The sequence below is a fragment of the Lampetra planeri genome, unplaced genomic scaffold (genome assembly GCF_965212315.1).
Source record: "Lampetra planeri unplaced genomic scaffold, kcLamPlan1.2.h2 scaffold_2019, whole genome shotgun sequence".
Lineage (NCBI taxonomy): Eukaryota > Metazoa > Chordata > Hyperoartia > Petromyzontiformes > Petromyzontidae > Lampetra > Lampetra planeri.
Window position 1 is genome coordinate 1 of NW_027614775.1, and position 21,869 is coordinate 21,869.

At 49.4% G+C, this 21,869-nt stretch overlaps 1 protein-coding gene across 8 annotated transcripts; it reads left to right on the plus strand.

Moving 5' to 3' along the window:
• The first annotated feature begins 11,488 nt into the window (after positions 1-11,488).
• On the plus strand, positions 11,489-21,788 carry LOC144740282 (metal-response element-binding transcription factor 2-like). 8 transcript variants are annotated; one of them, XM_078623148.1, is made up of 9 exons: positions 11,489-11,960; positions 15,092-15,819; positions 15,999-16,080; positions 17,094-17,192; positions 18,012-18,112; positions 18,323-18,471; positions 19,671-19,766; positions 20,047-20,115; positions 21,200-21,788. In XM_078623148.1, exons 2-9 carry the CDS (start codon positions 15,133-15,135, stop codon positions 21,369-21,371), a joined length of 1,455 nt encoding a protein of 484 aa, XP_078479274.1. In that variant the 5' UTR covers positions 11,489-11,960; positions 15,092-15,132; the 3' UTR covers positions 21,372-21,788. The 8 variants fall into 8 exon arrangements, with proteins under 8 accessions (XP_078479274.1, XP_078479275.1, XP_078479278.1 ...); XM_078623149.1 differs by having other exon boundaries at positions 15,096-15,819; XM_078623152.1 differs by having other exon boundaries at positions 11,489-11,892.
• The last annotated feature ends 81 nt before the right edge of the window (positions 21,789-21,869 follow it).

Consider the following 21,869-nt stretch of genomic DNA (forward strand, 5'->3'; position numbering starts at 1 on the left):
CTCACCTCTGCTGAGTGAGAGTAGGGGGCTGGCTCACTCTGCTGAGTGAGAGTGGGGGGCTGGGCTCACTCTGCTGAGTGAGAGTAGGGGGTTGGTCACTCTGCTGAGTGAGAGTGGGGGGGCTGGCTCACTCTGCTGAGTGATAGTGGGGGGCTGGCTCACTCTGCTGAGTGATAGTGGGGGGCTGGGTCACTCTGCTGAGTGAGAGTAGGGGGCTGGGTCACTCTGCTGAGTGAGAGTGGGGGGGCTGGCTCACTCTGCTGAGTGATAGTGGGGGGCTGGCTCACTCTGCTGAGTGATAGTGGGGGGGCTGGGTCACTCTGCTGAGTGAGAGTGGGGGGCTGGGTCACTCTGCTGAGTGAGAGTAGGGGGCTGGCTCACTCTGCTGAGTGATAGTGGGGGGCTGGGTCACTCTGCTGAGTGAGAGTGGGGGGCTGGGTCACTCTGCTGAGTGAGAGTAGGGGGCTGGGTCACTCTGCTGAGTGAGAGTAGGGGGCTGGGTCACTCTGCTGAGTGATAGTGGGGGGCTGGGTCACTCTGCTGAGTGAGAGTGGGGGGCTGGATCACCCTGCTGAGTGATAGTGGGGGGCTGGCTCACTCTGCTGAGTGAGAGTGGGGGCTGGGTCACTCTGCTGAGTGAGAGTAGGGGGCTGGCTCACTCTGCTGAGTGAGAGTAGGGGGCTGGCTCACTCTGCTGAGTGAGAGTAGGGGGTTGGTCACTCTGCTGAGTGAGAGTGGGGGGCTGGCTCACTCTGCTGAGTGAGAGTAGGGGGCTGGCTCACTCTGCTGAGCGAGAGTAGGGGGCTGGCTCACTCTGCTGAGTGAGAGTAGGGGTTGGTCACTCTGCTGAGTGAGAGTGGGGGGCTGGCTCACTCTACTGAGTGAGAGTGGGGGGCTGGCTCACTCTGCTGAGTGAGAGTGGGGGGCTGGGCCACTCTGCTGAGTGATAGTGGGGGGCTGGGTCACTCTGCTGAGTGATAGTGGGGGGCTGGCTCACTCTGCTGAGTGAGAGTGGGGGGCTGGGCCACTCTGCTGAGTGATAGTGGAGGGGGCTGACTCACTCTGCTGAGTGATAGTGGGGGGCTGGGTCACTCTGCTGAGTGAGAGTGGGGGGGCTGGCTCACTCTGCTGAGTGAGAGTGGGGGCTGGGCCACTCTGCTCAGTGATAGTGGGGGGCTGCTCACTCTGCTGAGTGAGAGTGGGGGGCTGGGCCACCCTGCTGAGTGAGAGTGGGGGGGCTGGCCCACTCTGCTCAGTGAGGTCACAGGACGCGCATTAGACATGATACGCGAGCGTCGCCTGCCCAATTAACCCATTAGCTCTCCCGGTGACGTTCCCCATGAATGCGGTGGGTGTGTGGGTGGGTGTGTGGGTAAGGTGGGTGTGTGGGTGGGTGGGTGTGTGGGGTGGGTGGGTGGGGGAGCGATTAGAGGCACTTAGCGAGCCCCTGTGACAGCCCTGCAGCCACGAACACCGTCCCAGCTCGTGGCACGGTCGTGTTTTTTTACAATCGGGTTTAATTGTCTTTTTAAATCCTTTATATTAAGTTCACTTGCTTGCTTGCTTGCGCGCTTACGACCGCGCAAATCTTTCGGTCGTTTTTTAACCCCACTTCCCGTGATCCAATCGAGCTGACATTTTGCACACAGACTCGTTGTCGTGACATTTTTTTTCCAAAATTTCCCACCTTTTTGGAGAAAATGTGTTTTCATATTTAATTTAAAATACCAATGTGATAAAAAATGAAACTCTTACTCAAAAAAAACAGAAATGAATAATAAAATAAAACCGATGCCACGCATATAAAGGATTTATAGTGAAAAACTTAGTTTTTACGGGTTAATTTTTTTTATTAAACCCGATCATCTGAGATTGGGAGAAATCCGGTTTTCATTGCTTCTAATCGCAGAAGCGCACTTCGCCAACTTCTCACCGATGGGCTTCGGTCCATTCCAAGCGAAGGAACTCACTGGCGGTGCCCACGATTGTGGAGGAGAAGTTCCTCGTGTTCATCACGACCAACCTGCCCGCCGCATTCTACAACTACCCCGTGCCCGATGGCCCATCAAGTACAACAAAGGCTCATTCCTAACAGCGTGCTACAGCCTCACAATCTATATATATAAAATCGCAAATCTGTCTGTCTGTCTGTGTGTGTGTCTGTGTGTCGCCGGACCATACGCAGTTTTCATTGGACGGCGGTTGCCCCTGGCAACGGGTAGTGACGCATTCGCTGCCGGGTGGACGCCATTTTTAATTCCCGTAAAAAATATGCGCACGCATTAACACGCGGACTCTGAGGTAAATTCATCAAAGTTTCACGTCCTCTTCACTCCCCTCCCACCCCAATGTTTTGTGCAATTACTATTATAGGGTCGGTAGATAATAAAATTATAGCGATTACACAGTATTATTGTAGCGCGGGGGGGGGGGGTAACGGCCCCGGTACCCAGCCTCAGCCGGGTGGCAATCTAGGCGAGGCCGGAGGCTCTGCACGGTACTAGGCCTCGACACCCCACCCGTGTCAAGCGACGACTTTGTGGTATAAACTCGATATACCCGGCGTTGCCCGGGGGGGAAAATACATTTAAAATCTTATGAAAACTTTCAAACATTACATACCAATGAAAAAAACAACTGTGTAATTACTTTTAAACCCGACGCGCCAAGAATCGATTCTCTGAATCGCGCAAAGGAATCGAAGGTTGTAGATTCCTTTAGATTCGGACGATTCCCGTTTACTATAAGTTGCTTAAAGTCGTTATAAACTGCTACGAACGGGAAATATCCGGCGTTGACCGGGGCAAAAATGTAATTAAAAACTCCTGAAAAAATAAAAAAATAAAATAACAATGAAAATGAAACTCTATCATTCAAAATGTAAACCCCCAACATGCCAGGAATCGATTCTTTGAATCGCACAAAGGACTAATCGAAGGTTGTAAATTACTTTAGGATGGCGCTTCCTGTTTAATATAAGTTGGTTATAGAGTTGATATAAACTGCTACGAATGGGAAATATCCGGCGTTGACTGGGGCAAAAATATAATGGTGAGAGCGGTTGTGAGTGGCGATTGTGAGTGGGTGATTAGTGAGTGGTGAGGGGAGGTTGAGTGGTGAGGTGACTGGTGAGGGTGAGTGGTGATTGGTGAGGGTGTGATTGGTGAGGATGAGTGGTGAGGGAGAGTGGTGAGGGAGAGTGGTGAGGGTGAATGGTGAGGGTGAGTGGTGAGGGTGAGTGTTGAGGGTGAGTGGGTGAGTGGTGATTGGTGAGGGTGTGATTGGTGAGGATGAGTGGTGAGGGAGAGTGGTGAGGGTGAATGGTGAGTGGTGAGTGTGGTGAGGGTGAGTGTTGAGGGTGAGTGGTGAGTGGTGATTGGTGAGCGTGTCATTGGTGAGGATGAGTGGTGAGGGAGAGTGGTGAGGGTGAATGGTGAGGGTGAGTGGTGAGTGGTGAGGGTGAGTGTTGAGGGTGAGTGGTGATTGGGTGAGGGTATGATTGGTGAGGATGAGTGGTGAGGGAGAGTGGTGAGGGAGAGTGGTGAGGGAGAGTGGTGAGGGAGAGTGGTGAGGGTGAATGGTGAGGGTGAGGTGGTGAGGGTGAGTGTTGAGGGTGAGTGGTGAGTGGTGATTGGTGAGGGTGTGATTGGTGAGGATGAGTGGTGAGGGAGAGTGGTGAGGGAGAGTGGTGAGGGTGAATGGTGAGGGGAGGTGAGGTGAGGGTGAGTGTTGAGGGTGAGTGGTGAGTGGTGATTGGTGAGGGTGTGATTGGTGAGGATGAGTGGTGAGGGAGATGGTGAGGGTGAATGGTGAGTGGTGAGTGGTGAGGGTGAGTGTTGAGGGTGAGTGGTGAGTGGTGATTGGTGAGCGTGTCATTGGTGAGGATGAGTGGTGAGGGAGAGTGGTGAGGGTGAATGGTGAGGGTGAGTGGTGGAGGTGAGAGGTGAGTGAGGGTGAGTGGTGAGTGGTGATTGGTGAGGGTATGATGGTGAGGATGAGTGGTGAGGGAGAGTGGTGAGGGAGAGTGGTGGGGAGAGTGGTGAGGGAGAGTGGTGAGGGTGAATGGTGAGGGTGAGTGGTGAGTGGTGAGGGTGAGTGTTGAGGGTGAGTGGTGAGTGGTGATTGGTGAGGGTGTGATGGTGAGGATGAGTGGTGAGGGAGAGTGGTGAGGGAGAGTGGTGAGGGTGAAGGTGGGGTGAGTGGTGAGGTGAGTGTGAGGGTGAGTGGTGAGTGGTGATTGGTGAGGGTGTGATGGTGAGGATGTGTGAGGGAGAGTGGTGGGGAGAGTGGTGAGGGTGAATGGTGAGTGGTGAGGGTGAGTGTGAGGGTGGGTGGTTGGGTGTGGTGAGGGTGTGTTGGTGAGGAGTGTGGGGTGGTGAGGGAGAGTGGTGAGGGAGGGTGGTGAGGGGTGGGATGGTGGGGTGAGGGGAGAGTGGTGAGGGTGAATGGTGAGGGTGAGTGGTGGGTGGGGTGGGTGGTGGAGGGGGTGAGTGGGTGTGTTGGGTGTGGTGGGTGTGAGGGTGGTGGTGAGGGTGAGTGGTGTGGGTGGTGTTGGTGGGGTGAGTGGTGAGGGTGAGTGGGTGTGGGTGTGGGTGGTGGGGAGGTGGTGGTGGGAGTGGTGAGGGAGAGTGGTGAGGGGGTGGGGTAGTGTTGAGGGTGGTGGTGAGTGGTGAGTGGTGAGTGGTGATTGGTGAGTGGGTGGAGTGGTGTGGGAGAGTGGTGAGGGAGTGGTTGAGGGGAGTGTGGTGTGGTGTGATGGTGGGGATGAGTGTGAGTGGTGAGGGTGTGTGTATAGTAAGGGTTATTAAGAAATATATTTTTCACCCGGGCAACGCGGGGTACTTATGCTGGTAATAATATACAGGGCCTACCTTGGCTCCTCCCACCCTCAACCAGTATATATACTGGTTGAGGGTGGGAGGAGCCAATATCCCGGGCCTACCTTGGCTCCTCCCACCCTCAACCAGTATACATACAAGGACTGTTTTCTTGGAATTTCTCTCACTTGATACAGCTATCGTGCTGTGACGGTTCCACCTGAAGACAGAGGCTTGTGTTGCCTCCGAAACGTCGTGATTTTATTTTTATGTTTATTTTACTTTTATTTTTAATTTTTTACCTACGTGACTTTACCGAAAAAAACCCTAAGAATAAGAATCCTTGCAGTCACGAAAGCTTCAAATCTAGAATTAATATGATGGCAGCATTGACGAGGAAGCAGCCTAAGCCTTGGATCAGAGTTTCGTATTCATTAAAGCAGGTTTTAATTCCCCCAAATCGGGTTAAATTGTATTAAAGAAAAAACCCGATGCCTGCCGCTGGAAAAAAAATCGGGTTTTTTTAATCCTTTATATTAAGTTCACTTGCTTGCTTGCTTACGACTGTGCAAATCCTTTCGGTCGTTTTTTAACCCACTTCGCGTGATCCAATCGAGCTGACATTTTGCACACAGATTCGTTGTGCGTGACAATTTATTTTCGTGAAAAAAAATTCCAAAATTTTACACCTTTTAGGGAAAATTTTTATTATATTTAATTACCAATTGCTTAATGGTGGCAGGCAATCATCTGACCCATAGGTGGCAGCCATCTCAAGCCAGAGGACGAGAGGACTCTAGCCGCCCGTTTCAAAGACCAATGTGGGCTGGGTTGTGGCCCATTGAACACGCATATAAAGGATTTATAGTGAAAAACTTTGTTTTTACGGGTTAATTTTTCCACCCACGGTGTCAATAGAATTATCAATCAGACTTGCCGCCTCCATCCAGAGCCGGAGCAAGGCGTGGGGGGCTTTAGGAGCTGCAGTTCATGGGGCGCTCCACCAGCCGGAGGGCATCCAGAGATGAAGTGAACAGTTATTTCGTTTGTGAATGCTGCATTTTATTTGTTGTTAGCCTTGTAAATTGTTTTTTATTTTTATTGAACTTTACATTTCGATTTAAAGCTTTCGTGACTGCAGGAATTCATCTTCTTGGTTCTTTCGGTAAAGTCACATAGAAGGGAAGTAATAAAATAATAAAAATAAAACATAATAATGAACTTTTTTTCTTTTTGAAAATATTACTGGGGGGCGGGGGGGGCCTTACAGTATCTGTAGCCCAGGAGCCTTACAAAATCTGAATCCAGCCCTGCCTCCATCCCTATCGTAGCCATTCCAGTTTAACACGTAGCAAGCTTTCGCGACCAATATTATTCATGATAAAGATCTTTGGCTTAAATTTCGATTTAAAGCTTTCGTGACTGCAGGGATTCATCTTCTTGGTTCTTTCGGCAAAGTCACGTAGAATGGAAATAATAAAATAATAAAAATCAACATAATAAAATAATTCTCACTTGGTATTACCTTAGAGTCGCGGCATCTCTTCAAAAAGGTGAGAGACTCGATTAGCTGAGCCTTCTTATTCCGGAGTTTGTTGAAGGATCTTAAAGTTTTGTGGAATCCCACCCCGTAGTGGCGGTTAAATTTCGATTTAAAGCTTTCGTGACTGCAGGGATTCTACATGACTTTACCGAAAGAACCAAAAAGATAAATCTTTGGCTTACGTAGCGTAAATATAAATTTCGTGTCGTAACCCTCCACCACCCGACACGGCCAATCAGTAAGATATTTGTCGCGTAAACAAAGTGCAAATCGCCCGCCGATGCTGGATCTAAATTACCGGCGACACGTCACGGCACTCAGATTGTAAATGTCGTGGATTCACTCTTCGACGCAGCTTTCGTGACTGCAGGGATTCATCTTCTTCTCAGGTTTTTTCGGTAAAGTCACGTAGGTAAAAAATTAAAATTAATAAAAAGTAAAATTAAAGTAAAATAAAAATCACGACGTTTCGGAGGCAACACAAGCCTCCGTCTTCAGGTGGAACCGTCACAGCACGCTTGCTGTATCAAGTAAGATAAGTTCCAAGAAAACAGTTTCTCTTACTTGATACAGCTATCGTGCTGTGACGGTTCCACTTGAAGACGGAAGCTTGTGTTGCCTCCGAAACGTCGTGATTTTTATTTCATTTTTATTTTGCTTTGATAAATTTAATTTTTTTACCTACGTGACTTTACCGAAAAAACCTAAGAATATGAATCCTTGCAGTCACGAAAGCTTCAAATCTAGAATGCATCTTCTTGGTTCTGTCGGTAAAGTCACGTAGAAGGGAAATAATAAAATAATAAAAATGAAACATAATAAAATACAATTCTCACGACGTTTCGGCCACAACGCAAGCAGCCGTCCTCAGGTGAAGAACAGGTCTGTCTTTCAGACGCTGTATTTCCAACAGACCTGTTCTTCACCTGAGGACGGCTGCTTGCGTTGTGGCCGAAACGTCGTGAGAATTGTATTTTATTATGTTTTATTTTTATTATTTTATTATTTCCCTTCTACGTGACTTTTACCGAAAGAACCAAGAAGACATTTGGCGTTTTGTCAACGTGACAAATCCCGTACTGATTGGCCGTGTCGGGTGGTGGAGGGTTACGACACGACATTTAGACTTAACGCGATCTAACCCAAAAACCTTTATCATGAACGTAGCCATCCATTCCCTAAGGTGAGCTGGGTGATGATTAATGAAGTCAGCAAGGATGTTGATGACGATGTGAGGTGATGGATGAGGTGGACTGGGTGATGATTATTGAAGTCAGCAAGGATGTTGATGACGATGTGAGGTGATGGATGAGGTGGGCTGGGTGGGCTGGGTGATGATTGATGAAGTCAGCAAGGATGTTGATGACGATGTGAGGTGATGGATGAGGTGGGCTGGGTGGGCTGGGTGGGCTGGGTGATGATTAATGAAGTCAGCGAAGATGTTGATGACGAGGTGATGGATGAGGTGGGCTGGGTGGGCTGGGTGGGCTGGGTGATGATTAATGAAGTCAGCGAGGATGTTGATGACGAGGTGAGGTGATGGATGAGGTGGGCTGGGTGGGCTGGGTGGGATGGGTGATGATTGAGGAAGTCAGCAAGGATGTTGATGACGAGGTGGGGTGATGGATGAGGTGGGCTGGGTGGGCTGGGTGGGCTGGGTGATGATTAATGAAGTCAGCAAGGATGTTGATGACGAGGTGGGGTGATGGATGAGGTGGGCTGGGTGGGCTGGGTGGGCTGGGTGATGATTAATGAAGTCAGCGAAGATGTTGATGACGAGGTGATGGATGAGGTGGGCTGGGTGGGCTGGGTGGGCTGGGTGATGATTAATGAAGTCAGCGAGGATGTTGATGACGAGGTGAGGTGATGGATGAGGTGGGCTGGGTGGGCTGGGTGGGATGGGTGATGATTGAGGAAGTCAGCAAGGATGTTGATGACGAGGTGGGGTGATGGATGAGGTGGGCTGGGTGGGCTGGGTGGGCTGGGTGATGATTAATGAAGTCAGAAAGGATGTTGATGACGAGGTGGGGTGATGGATGAGGTGGGCTGGGTGGGCTGGGTGGGCTGGGTGATGATTAATTAAGTCAGCAAGGATGTTGATGACGAGGTGAGGTGATGGATGAGGTGGGCTGGGTGGGCTGGGTGGGCTGGGTGATGATTGAGGAAGTCAGCGAGGATGTTGATGACGAGGTGAGGTGATGGATGAGGGGGGCTGGGTGGGCTGGGTGGGCTGGGTGATGATTGAGGAAGTCAGCGAGGATGTTGATGACGAGGTGAGGTGATGGATGAGGTGAGCTGGGTGGGCTGGGTGGGCTGGGTGATGATTGAGGAAGTCAGCGAGGATGTTGATGACGAGGTGAGGTGATGGATGAGGGGGGCTGGGTGGGCTGGGTGGGCTGGGTGATGATTAATGAAGTCAGCAAGGATGTTGATGACGATGTGAGGTGATGGGTGAGGTGGGCTGGGTGGGCTGGGTGGGCTGGGTGATGATTAATGAAGTCAGCAAGGATGTTGATGACAAGGTGAGGTGATGGATGAGGTGGGCTGGGTGGGCTGGGTGGGCTGGGTGATGATTAATTAAGTCAGCAAGGATGCTGATGACGAGGTGAGGTGATGGGTGAGGTGGGCTGGGTGGGCTGGGTGACGAGGTGTCGTGATGAAGTCAGCAAGGATTTCGATTGAAAGCTTTCGTGACTGCAGGGATTCATCTTCTTGGTTCTTTAGGTAAAATCACGTAGAAGGGAAATAATAAAATAATAAAAATAAAACATTATAAAATAATTCTCACGACGTTTCGGCCACAACGCAAGCAGCCGTCCTCAGGTGAAGACGGCTGCTTGCGTTGTGGCAGAAACGTCGTGATAATTATTTTATTATGTTTTATTTTTATTATTTTATTACTTCCCTTCTACGTGACTTTACCGAAAGAACCAAGAAGATCAGCAAGGAGGTTGATGAGGAGGTGAGGTGATGGGTGAGGTGGGCTGGGTGGGCTGGGTGACGAGGTGTCGTGATGAAGTCAGCGAGGATGTTGATGAGGAGGTGGTGGCCTCCACCATGAGGTGGTGGAGTGATCGATGAGGTGGAGCAAAGATAACAAGGTGGTGGGTAATGGGGCAGAGTTGGAATGAGAAAAACGACTAGGTGGGAGTGATGTTGTGTAATGAAGAGGTGGAGCGAGGAGGATGATGATGAGGATGATGTTGAGGCGGTGTCAGGAGTTGATGAGGTGCAGTGGGTGAGGAGGTGGTTGGTTGTGGTGATTGTGTGGGGAGCGGTGGTGTCGTTGCGCTTAGGGGCCGTCCATAAATGACGTCACGCACCTAGGGGGGGGGGTCAGACATTTGTGACGATGTGTGACGAGGGGAGGGGGGGGGGTTGAGAAATGTGACGTCACATCAAAATGCGGAACTTTAAATAAATATAGACAACACGTTCTACTTAATTAAATAGACGTTATAATAAATGTTTTCTCCGACAACATCAGAGTGCAGCGCCACATTAAATACGCACTACAATGACAATAGTTTAAAGCGATTTGAAGCATGTTTTATTTTTTTTGGGGGGGGGGCAGAGCTTTGTGACGTCATTTTTGAGGGGGGGTCTGACTTTTTGTGACGCGGCCCGAGTTCGATGCCTGGGCCTCCCCTAGGTCGACTCAGCCTCAAATTGCTGCTGGGGAGACAAAGGCGGTCGGGCGTGGTGTTTTACCACCCACCCCCTCGCGTGCCGTGCCGGCCTTCATAGGTTACGTTACTACTCGCTAACAGCACTTGCATACCGTGTCAACCCATACGGTTTAGGGACCGTCCATAAATGACGTCACGCGATTTTGAACGATTTTTGACCCCCCCCCCACCCCTTCGTCACACGGCGTCACAAAAAGTCAGACCCCCCCTAAAATATGACGTCACTAAGCTCTGCCCCTTCCCCCCCCAAAAAAATATAAAACATGCTTCAAATCGCTTTAAACTATTGTCATTGTAAATTTCGATGTAAAGCTTTCGTGACTGCAGGGATTCATCTTCTTGGTTCTTTCGGTAAAGTCACGTAAAAGGGAAGTAATAAAATAATAAAAAATAAAACATAATTAAATAATTATCTTATTATGTTTTAAAGTCACGTAGAAGGAAAATAATAAAATAATAAAAAATAAAACATAATAAAATAATTCTCTTATGTTTAATTTTTTTTTATTTTAATATTTTCCTTCTACGTGACTTTACCGAAAGAACCAAGAAGATATTGTCATTGTAGTGCGTATTTAATGTGGCGCTGCACTCTGATGTTGTAGGAGTGTTGTTATAACAATTAGTGTTGTTAGAACAATTCTATATTTATTTAAAGTAGCGCATTTTGACGTGACGTCACATTTCTCCCTTGTTATGGGACGTTGTAGGATGAACGTTGAGATTTATACTACCACAGGGTGACCAATAAGGTCTGAATTGGTCTGTAATAAGGTAGGGCACTGATTATGGGTTTACAGGTATGGGGCCGTCCATAAATGACGTCACGCAATTTTGGACGCTTTTTGACCCCCCCCCCCTTGAAAATAAAACATGCTTCAAATCGCTTTAAACTATTGTCATTGTAGTGCGTATTTAATGTGGCGCTGCACTCTGATGTCGTAGGAGAAAACATTTATCAAGAAGTCTATTTAATTAAGTAGAACGTGTTGTCTATAGTTAGATAAAGTTGCGCATTTTGATGTGACGTCACATTTCTCACCCCCCCCCCTCGTCACACATCGTCACAAATGTCTGACCCCCCCCCCCCCCCAGGTGCGTGACGTCATTTATGGACGGCCCCTATGCGCTTGCCCCAACAGTCTGTTCGGGCTAGGGGGTGAGTGCGGGGGTGGGCGGAGTGGACACGCCCTACTCCTGTGCGCGTGAGGCCATGCCAGCCATCTTGGTAGGGGGCAGCAGCAGCAGCAACGACAGCAGCAGAGAGCCCCGCTCGGACCCGTCGCTCACCCCGACGAGTCGCCCCCAGCAACCGCGGTGACGTTCCCCCTCCCCTCACCTAAGATGGCTACCGGGGGGGGGGGCGGGTAGCGCTGCTCACATTACGGAGTTTCCGCGCGCGTTTCCGTGACGTCATGGGGGGGGGGGGACGGTGCGGGCGACGGGGTGGGGGGCTGCTCGCGCGCGCCGCGAAAGTTTTCGCGCGAAAAATTCCCGCGGGGAAAATGGCGCCGCGGGGTCCATCGTGAAGAGGGAATCGCGTCCCCTCATCGTCGTTTAATCGTCGTTCCTCCCTCCTGCATCGTCAGTTGTCATCGCGGGCATCTTTGCCCTTTCGTCAGTCACTTGTCACGCGTTGCGAGGCGGCGGCTCGGGGTGGGGATGGTGGTGCTGGCGGTGACACCGAGAGGTACATTTTATTCGCTCGGCAGCAGCAACTTTGTTGAAATCGCGAGGTGAATCATCACCGCTGAGGTAAACGGAGAACCCTGGCGGTGACATCCACATGGGCGACAGAGAGAGAGAGCGAGAGATAGATCCCTCACCAAGAGCGACAGCTGAGGTACAAATGTTGAGGTGAAACGAGAGCTGTAACTTCAGGTGAAGACGTCTCAGGTGAAGCCCTCTGAGGTAAACTGGTGGTAAAGCATTGACGGTGATCACGCGGTAAATATAAAAAAAGGTAAAGCAATGAACACATACATCCTGTGGTAAATTCTCAGGTGAAGTAGTCTGGTGAAATCCCCAAAAAACTGATGGTAAAGCACTGACGGTGATGCCGAGGTAAATCTTGAGGTATTTTCTGAGGTGATTCTTAAGGTAATCTCTAATATAAAACCGGAGGTAAAAGCAATGGTTAAAAAGAATACTGAGGTAAATTCTCAGGTGAAGTAGGCTCAGGTCAAACCCTTCCCATGTCAACATATCCTGATGGTAAAGAATTGATGGTAAAACTCCGCGACCCCGAGGGAAATGCTGAGGTAATTTTTTACATATTTAGGTGATTACTGAGGTGACATTTGTAAAATTTGAAGTAAACAAAATCCTGAGGTAAATCCTCGGGTAAAACTTTGCCCATGTTAACATCATGGTCAAAGTAAACACTAATAGTACTGGCAGTGATCTTGAGGTGATATCTGATGTAAAACATGAAGTAAATCCCGAGGCAAACCTGAGGTAAACATTGAGGTAAAAAAGTGGTAAAGCTCTTTGACAGTGACATGCGGTAAATATTGATGTCAAACTCTTGACAGTGACATCTGCGGTAAAGCTGTTGACAGTGAAATAGTGAGGTCAAACTCTTGACAGTGAAATCTTGAGGTAAATATTGAGGTCAAACTCTTGACAGTGAAATATGCGGTAAATATTGATGTCAAATTCTTGACTGAAATCTGAGGTAAAACTCTTCGACAATGAAATATGCGGTAAATATTTAGGGAAAACTCTTGACAGTGAAATCTTGAGGTAAATATTGAGGTCAAACTCTTGACAGTGAAATCTTGAGGTGAATATTGATGTGAAATTCTTGACTGAAATCTGACGTAAAACTCTTCGATAGTGAAATCTGCGGTAAATATTAATGCAAAATTCTTGACTGTGAAATCTGAGGTAAAACTCTTCGACAGTGAAATTTAAGGCGAAATCTTGAGAAGATTAAAAAAACCCGAGGTTCGTCGTGAGGTGAACAAATGTGAATGGTGCGCTAACAGCGAGGTAAATCCTAGCCGAGTCGTGAGGAATGTTGCGCCAACCACATCGGATCCCACTCCTAACGGTGCCACCCGCAAGGCTTGTAACTCGCTTCGTCAAACAGCGGCGATAATACGACGACGCCCTGGCAATAAAAACAACAGCAATAGCTGTTATTATCACGGCTGCGTTCGTGTCCACTTGTTTATAAGGCGGCCGTGGTGACCTGTGGTTTTGGTCATGAACAAATGGGGCGGACATCTATGGGTATAGAGGCGTGGGGGTTGAGTCACAATGATAGGGGCATGGCAGAGGGTTAGGGATAGGTGTTATTTATGGCTTAGTGATAACATGGATTAGGGATAGGGGCATGGGGTAGCGATAGAGGCATTGGATTATGATAGGGGCATGGATTAGGGATAGAGATAATGGGAAAGTGATAGGATACATACTCTTAGTTCTTTCGGTAAAGTCACGTAGGTAAAAAATGAAATTAAAATTAATAATGAAAAAAATCACTTGATGCAGCAAATCTGGCTGTGACGGTCCCACCTGATGACGGAGACTTGTGTTGCCTCCGAAACGTCGTGATTTTATTTTTTATTAATTTTAATTTCATTTTTTACCTACGCGACTTTACCGAAAGAACTGAGACTATGAATCCTTGCAGTCACGAAAGCTTCAAATCTAGAATTAAAGTGATAGGAGCATGGGCTGCATTGTGGAGGTCCATGAGAACATTTGAGTGAAGCAGCCGGTTGCATCTCGAATTAAGAGCATCGAGCTAGATAGCACTGTGTGTGTGCACGGGCACCATCAGCAGGGACTTGGTGATGGAGTTAGGAGCAAGGTTATTATTTTTCGATTTAAAGCTTTCGTGACTGCAGGGATTCATCTTCTTGGTTCTTTCGGTAAAGTCACGTAGAAGGGAAGTAATAAAATAATAAAAATAAAACATAAAATATTTTATTATGTTTTATTTTATTTTAAATAATAAAATAGAAGGGAAGTAATAAAATAATAAAAATAAAATATAATAAAATATTTTATTATGTTTTATTTTAAATAATAATAATAAAACATAATAAAATATTTTATTATGTTTTATTTTCATTATTTTATTACTTCCCTTCTACGTGACTTTACCGAAAGAACCAAGAAGAAGGTTATTATTGGTGGGGCCGGGCGCCACACTTCCAAGGCACGGTTGTGGGTTGGTGTGAGCTCTGGCTGGGTGAAGAGGCAGGCTGATTTATTGGCTGGACTGCACTTGGAGCGGCAGGCCGGGACTTGAGCCGGTTTCCAGCCGTCCCCCGCCACTTGACGGAACCGGCCGTGTGGTGGTTAACCGCGGCGCTCGCATACCGGGAAATGCCAACGGCTCTCGTTGTGTGTGTGTGTCTCGCTCGCGCCGTGTGCGGGCTGCTGGCGATTGCCCTCCCAGTCAAGAGTGTGGAGTTGTTTTATTTTCGAGAACACTCGCTAGGCGATGCGAATGCAAGACACGCACATTTGCGGCGGCAATGGTTGAGGTGGTGGATGGCTCTTGATGGTAAAATTCGATATCTCGGTTTGTAAACCTTAACCTTTCTTTCCCAGTTTGTTCGGCGCTCGGCAGTGTAAAGTGCAGGCTTCGGCTATAAAAGTCGATCGTTCTTTTTTGCCGACTCCTTAAGTACTGTGAAGAATTGCCATTGCCTGAAACGTCAGCTTTGTGTAAATGTTTATGTTATAAGGCAGTGTGAATGATCTATAATGGATTAACGTGGTGCTCATAATTGAATTGTGCCTAAGAGCCACTGCCAGCGCAGTACTGCAATGTTTTTGTTCATTTACATATTTTTTTATGAATTTACTGTACTTGAATACAATACAGTGGAATTGTATTTCTGTGGCGTGAGGTTGTACTTCATGCAGGAGTGAATCACGATACAGTACAGTCCCTTCTGAAACTCCAAACTCCACTGATTGGCAGTGTCACCAGAAGATGGCAGTACAACGGTGTGTTCAAGAACCCTGTGTGAACCTCTGCATGTTATCCCATGTGTGGTGGGTTCTTGTGCTTGGCGAAGGCAGCTGCGGACGATGAGAGGTGACGGGCGTCTCGTGTGACATGGCGAGCTTCCCCGGCGTGCGCGCCACCTCCACGCCGCGGCCCCACAACGGCGCCCTCGTCGCTGGCGACCACGGGGATGCGTGGTCGCGTGACGACCTCCTGGGCGACAGCAGCACCGTGGGCTCCGCATGGCTCGATCGCAGCACCGACCTCGGCCTGCCCAGCTTTGGGCAGCGCTTGCACGAGCGGGCGACGCCGGTGGGCCCCTACGCAAGCCCCCTCCCTGTGACGGCGCGCTCGCTACCCATGGGGCGGGTCACCGGCTCCCCCGAGCGGGACCCAGGCCGGCCCCGTTTTGCCCGTGCGGTCTCGGAGTCGGACAGCGAAGAGGAGGAGGAGGAAGAGGAGGAGGAGGAGGAAGAAGAGGAGGAAGAGGACTACCTGAGTCCCCTCAAGCGGCATGCAAGGAGCGGCGCAGAGCGATACTCGCGGCCCCGCGCCGATGCTGGAGATGAGACAGTGACGGATGGTGTAGAGTGGCGGGAGAGCGCTGCTGCGGCCACTCTGGCGAGCGTGGGGGGAGAGGAGCGAGCGGCAGGAGCGAGGGCGGCACCCGAGAGGCCAGAGCCCGACGCAGACAGAAAGGGAGGGCCCACTCGGGCCCCTGTGTGCCGGCATGCGCTGGGCCACGAGGTTTTGGCGCGCTGGTCCGACGGACTCTTCTACCTGGGCACCATCAAGAAGGTGGCACCGCTAGCGTGTACAGCTCTCTGTGAGCCACTTGCAGGATGACAGCGGAGAGTTGTGTGTGTAGTCACCCCACCCATGATGCGTGTGATCACCTCACCCTTACTGTGTCTGCGGTCGTCACCTCCACAGCCCGCACAATCTGACCTCGCGTCTTGTGCTGCCACCCTGGGCAGGTGGACAGGAAGAAGGGGAGCTGCTACATTACGTTTGAGGATCGCTCCGAGTTCTGGGTCCTGTGGAAGGACATCCAAGCACGTAAGTTATGGAGGTGTGAGTTTGGGGTGTGTAGGTCTGTGTGTGGGTTGTCAAACGGATACCGTTTAACCCGTCACTGTCCTCAGTCGAGGAAACGGTACCATAAATCAGGAGCTGCTACCGGATTCCGGTGGAATGTCAGGAGTGAACGGTCCATTTGGCACACACGATCATACGAACCATGTGGAACATTTGCCCTCGAAACTCGGTTAAAAATTTAAAGATGCAGCCCTGCAATTGCTTTCTGCTCGAGTCACTGCTGATGGAAGGGCTTCCACGAAAGCGACTTTTAGAGGTTATTTGGTCTCCTCTTCTTCCACCCTGATCAGACATCTTGGGAGAGGTGGGTGGACTATGTATGTTGAACTTCTTCCGCACTGTACGTAGCCAACCGTGGTAATCGGAGGTACGATTAGCACAGTATTAACACTATATGGTACTAACACTATGCCACCTGATGGTGAACCCATTTATGCTGCTGTTGGGTAGACAGGTGGCAGGAGGGAGATTTATAAATCTGCCCCCATTGTTTCAACTGCCGCACCTGGAGGTGGAATCGATCCGTCGATCTCTGGATTCCAAGTCCATACTCACCCTTACAACTACAACAGCTTCCTAGTGTGTGTGCGTGGGTGATTTAATTTGAGGCTGTGCAACAGGCATTTCAAGACTGGGCTGACCTCGCGCTGCAATACAATTTAGATATAAAACAGTTAAAAGCTGTTGTGGAGCTAAGTTGTGGGCAGCAGAGGGCAGTGCAGAAAAATCCAATGTATTTTAATATATTTCCCACGTCTGTACTCCCCACCTCCACCGACCCACAGTGACTAGTGTGGCAAAGTTTTGTCGGATAGCCCCCATGTACCGCACTGTGTGGAGAAGCCCCTCATCCAGCAGTGGATTGACAAAAAATTGGCCGTCTGTGTGACCTGACCATCCTTGTTGACATGTGGCTTGGCGCCGTCAAAATCAACACGTGCATGTGTGTGTGCGTGCGTGTGCGCTCCGTGCAGTGGGGAGCCCCCCGAGTGGAGAGATGGTCTGCACCATATGCCAGGAGGGGTCTTCCGACTCTCCCAACGAGATCGTCATCTGCGACAAGTGTGGGCAGGGTAAGGGAGCCTCGTTCATGCGCGCCGCCACGCAACCAGTGCCCCTACGGTCTCACTACCCCACACACCCCACACAGCCGATGCAGCGCGTGCCGCGGCATTGGCTTAGTAGGAGACTCGCATACAGCCCTACAAGTGCGTGGTCATGCCACTGAAAGCAGAAAGGCCTCCACTAGATCGTCAGTCCCAGCTTGCGAACGATGAACTTCTTTACTATAATTCCGAAAATACCGGCAGCACACCTGGAACTTTGCCGGTTTGCAAAGCGCTGCACGAGATGGAGCTCCATAGCTCCCTCTAGAGCTCCCTCTAGATATCCCTCTCGTAGTTTTCATATTAAAATTAGATTTTTTTGCTTGGACCAGCCATCTCGTATGTTCCGCCCTGTTCTGTCTTCCATTCATAAAACATGAACATAATTAGAATAAACATTAAATTATTGATTCCTACATGCAAAATTCCATACATGATTCCTTCGTGGGCAAGAACTGATTTGAATTGACAATTATTTACAAGCCCATTTATATTTCATAATAAGTAGTGCTGTGACATGACAACTACAAATTATGTGAAATACAACAGAGAGCCACTAAATCTCTATTGACGGTTTTCATTCTTAATTGCTGTGGTTCAGAGTCTGACTAAGGCACCTTTTAGGATTGCTATGGCTCAGTGTTATTGGGTGAAACTCAGAATGCCGGAGCAGCGTGCCTGCGGACAACTGTTTAGTTAATCGTAATAATGAGACAACCGGTGATGAGGGGGGTCTCCCCGTGGATTCGCGTGCGTTCCCTGAACGACACTCCGTGCCCCCCCCAGGATACCACCAGCGGTGCCACATCCCCAACATCGACTCAGAGCTCATCGCGTGCGAGGCCTCCTGGCAGTGCCGCCAGTGCATCTTTGTCACCACTACCAAGGTGCTCCGGATTCCTCGCCACATTAATGGAGTTGGCTAAACATCCCAACATGGGACCACAAAGCTTGGGAATTTGTTGGCTCCAGTTCATGCTTTATCTGTTGCCCCACTACAAATCCTACGGCGTTTTGAGATGCGATTTGCATGAACGACACCGCTGCTACTTACAAAATAAAAAATACAACTTACATTATATGTGTGCGGTCCCCAGCGTGGCGGGGCGTTGAAGAAGGGTCCCCAGGCACGTGCGCTGCAGACGGTGAAGCTGACACGGCCGTACAGCCTAGAGGAGCTGGAGTGGGATACTCAGCACCGCACCAACATGCAGCAGGTTTACTGCTACTGCGGGGGGCCTGGAGAGTGAGTAGGCGGGATGGTGGACACACGCGGGGAGACACGCGTACACACATATAAAGACAAACACAGATGCACAGAATGACACGTAGATACAACAGCAGTGGCCTCCATTCACCACTCAGTGACATCACCAAGCCACCTGTTAATATTATTCTCATGATGCTTATTTACTCAGGAAAAAGTCGTGCAGGAGGGTCCTGCCACTGTTTCTCAGTCAGGGTGATGTTGCTATGTGTAAGCACAATTGAATACATTTCAGGTGATTTTTCAGCATTGTGATCTTTGACCAATGTCAGTTAGTCTGTGTTGTGTGTTTAGCTATGGGAGGAACCGAAAAAAACTCAGAGGAATCCCATGCAGAACAGGGAGAAAACATACAAACTCCAACAAAAACAACTGCCATTCGCTACTAAGAAGCCGTGATGTCACCACAGCGCTTGTGCCAGGCGATGTGCACTTGGAAGCCACGTGAAGTGTCAAAGGCTCGCTGACAGAACAGACCCAGATGCCATGAGTTAACTGAGATGACTGACAGATGCACCACCTGTGCCTCCACTGTGAAAACTTGTGTTTGTGTTCGCCTGGTGCTCCGCTTGTCGTTGTTAGCATGACTCCTCTGCCCTCGGTTGTTATCGGAAGATGACTTGCTTCAACTGCCCAGTTGCGCCCTTCAAAAACCTCCTCCACAGGCCGATCTTGACACCTCTTGTACCAGTTATTGGCAAGTCCACTCATCTTCACATTCTCCTGGACCACATCACCCAATCTCTTGTGTAGCCCTTGCTGCGCCCATTTAGGCCCCTTTATCCAGCCCACACAGAAGCTATTTTGGCATGCCGTGGCTGGGCATGCAGCCTGCGTAACCCAACCAACGCAGCCTTGCCGACAGGAAAAGTTCAGACGGTCTCCAGATCACACAATCCAGTCTTGTTAAATCCAAGATGGATCATAGGCAAGCCAGTCTGAATGTTTAAAACCGGCGCAGATGTTCCTTTAGAGGGGTCCACGTTTCGCAAGTATAGAAAAGGACATAACTGACCGAGAAAACCCAAAGCTTTATATGGGTCAACAGGCCTGGCAACTTCCACAGTGTTGTGAAGCTGATGAAAAGATGCCACTCGGCTGATTGAGAGCGAGACCTCTACTATCAAGCACGGGGCCGTGGTGAGCGTGCTGGTAACAGTGGTGGTGGTGTCTCCCAGGTGGTACCTGAAGATGCTGCAGTGCTGCAGCTGTCGGCAGTGGTTCCACGAGGCGTGCACGCAGTGCCTGGAGCGACCCATGCACTTCGGAGACCGGTGCTCACCTCACCTCTCTCACCTAGCTCACTCGCCTACCTCACTCACCTACTCACTCACCCCGCTCGCCAAGCTCAGTCACTATACCTCACTTTGACACCTAAGTCACCGAACTCACTCGCCACACTGCGTTCAATCTTGGTCACCACACCTAGTTCACCCCACGTCACCTTGCCCCTGTCGTTCATCTTACAGTACCTGCTCACTTACCTTGCTCAATCATGCTACTCTCACTTTCACCTTGGTCTTCTTGATAATGAACTCCGCGTCTCCCCCGCAGGTTCTACCTGTTCGTGTGCTCCGTGTGCAACGCAGGACCAGAGTATATCAAGCGGCTCCCCCTGCGCTGGTGAGGGCTCCGAGCCTGCTACGGGGCTAGGCTGGCCCAGAGGCAGGCTCGATGAGTAAGGTCAGGGAGGGAGTGAGAGTCGGTGAACAAGGTAAGGGAGTGAGGTCAGAGTGAGGGTTGAAGATTAACGCTATGGAGGGAGTGAGAGTCAGAGAGATATAGTCCGTGAGTGAGGTTGAGAAATGAAGGTCCACACATGAGCGGGGTATGGGAGGAGGTGAACTCAGGGAGTGAGAGTCGGTGAACAAGGTAAGGGAGTGAGGTCAGAGTGAGGCTTATTCTTTGGTTCTTTCGGTAAAGTCACGTATCAAGATAACATAATAAATACAATTAAATACTGGCATACGACGTTTCTATTGCAACACAAGCAATCATCATCAGGTATAAATTAAATAGAAACACAAATCTAGTATACTTAGAAATGTAATGTAATACAACAGAGTCGGATAACATAACAGTCAACACCCTACCTGGTTGATTACGTTCTTCCTAAGAATGCTAAATTGATCTCTCTCTCAAATTTAGCATTCTTAGGAAGAACGTAATCAACCAGGTAGGGTGTTGACTGTTATATTATCCGACTCTCTGTTGTATTACATTACATTTCTAAGTATACTAGATTTGTGTTTCTATTTAATTTATACCTGATGATGATTGCTTGTGTTGCAATCGAAACGTTGTATGCTACTATTTTATTTTATTCTTTTATCTTGATACGTGACTTTACCGAAAGAACCAAAGAATAATTCCTGCAGTCACGAAAGCTCCAAATTAAGTCAGAGTGAAGGTTGAAGAGTAAAGCTATGGAGGGAGTGAGAGTCGGAGAGATGTAGTCAGTGAGTGAGGTTGAGAAATGAAGGTCCACACATGTGCGGGGTATGGGAGGAGGTGAACTCAGGGAGTGAGAGTTGGCGAGCAGGGTTGGGTTCTTGGGGTTGGTGAGTGAGGTCCAGAGTGAAGTGAGGCGAGAGAAGAGAGGGTGGGTGTTGGATGGAGCGGTGTGGTGGTGTTGGGGTCGGGGTGTTTGTTGAGCCCCGATCTCCGTGTCCTTTGCTCTGACGTGGCCGCGTGTGCTGGCTTGCAGGGTGGACATCACGCAGCTGTGCATGTACAACCTTACAGTGGTGCACAAGAAGAAGTACTTTGACTTTGAGAAGGAGGTGATGCCGTTCGTGCATGACAACTGGGACAGCCTGCAGCTCGGCGAGGTATGTGTGCATGCGTGCGATGGGTATCGAGCAGTATCGTGGCGGTGAGCGCACTACGCTGAAAAAGCCGGTGACCTAAGTTTGAATCATGACCATGGCTAACATTAGTGTTGATTATCGGAACTGACCTTAGGCCTCTCCTTCCTCGACTCGTACAACTTATAATAATCGGCGCTGACGAGAGAAAGATGGCAGGGCGTGGCGCTGGCCAGACCAAACCCCTCGTGCGCCGTGCCAGCCTTCATAGACATCCGCCAACAGACTTTGCCCCAACAGCCTGGTAAGACTATTTTACAAGAATCAATGAAAACGTCGACCCTTCTGCGTGCAGGTGGAACGTTTCTCGTGCTGAAGGACAAAACGCAATGCAGACATGCATCTATTGCCTGACGGAGAGATACAGGACTAGTCTCGCGGAGTTTTCACACTTATGGAAATTTGGTTGTCTGTCACGATTGGGGTGGTCACGATTCAAGAATCTAATTTGTCCATTGTCTCGTTCTATAAAGTTTTTGATTGCTTATGTTATGGTTAGGTAGTCGTGTA

Coding starts and splice junctions, on each gene's coding strand:
- LOC144740282 (XM_078623148.1), top strand. CDS start 15,133: ATGGCGAGCTTCCCCGGCGTGCGCGCCACCTCCACGCCGCGGCCCCAC. Junction 18,113..18,322: donor TCTTTGTCACCACTACCAAG/GTGCTCCGGATT, acceptor TGCGGTCCCCAG/CGTGGCGGGGCGTTGAAGAA. Junction 18,472..19,670: donor TACTGCGGGGGGCCTGGAGA/GTGAGTAGGCGG, acceptor GGTGTCTCCCAG/GTGGTACCTGAAGATGCTGC.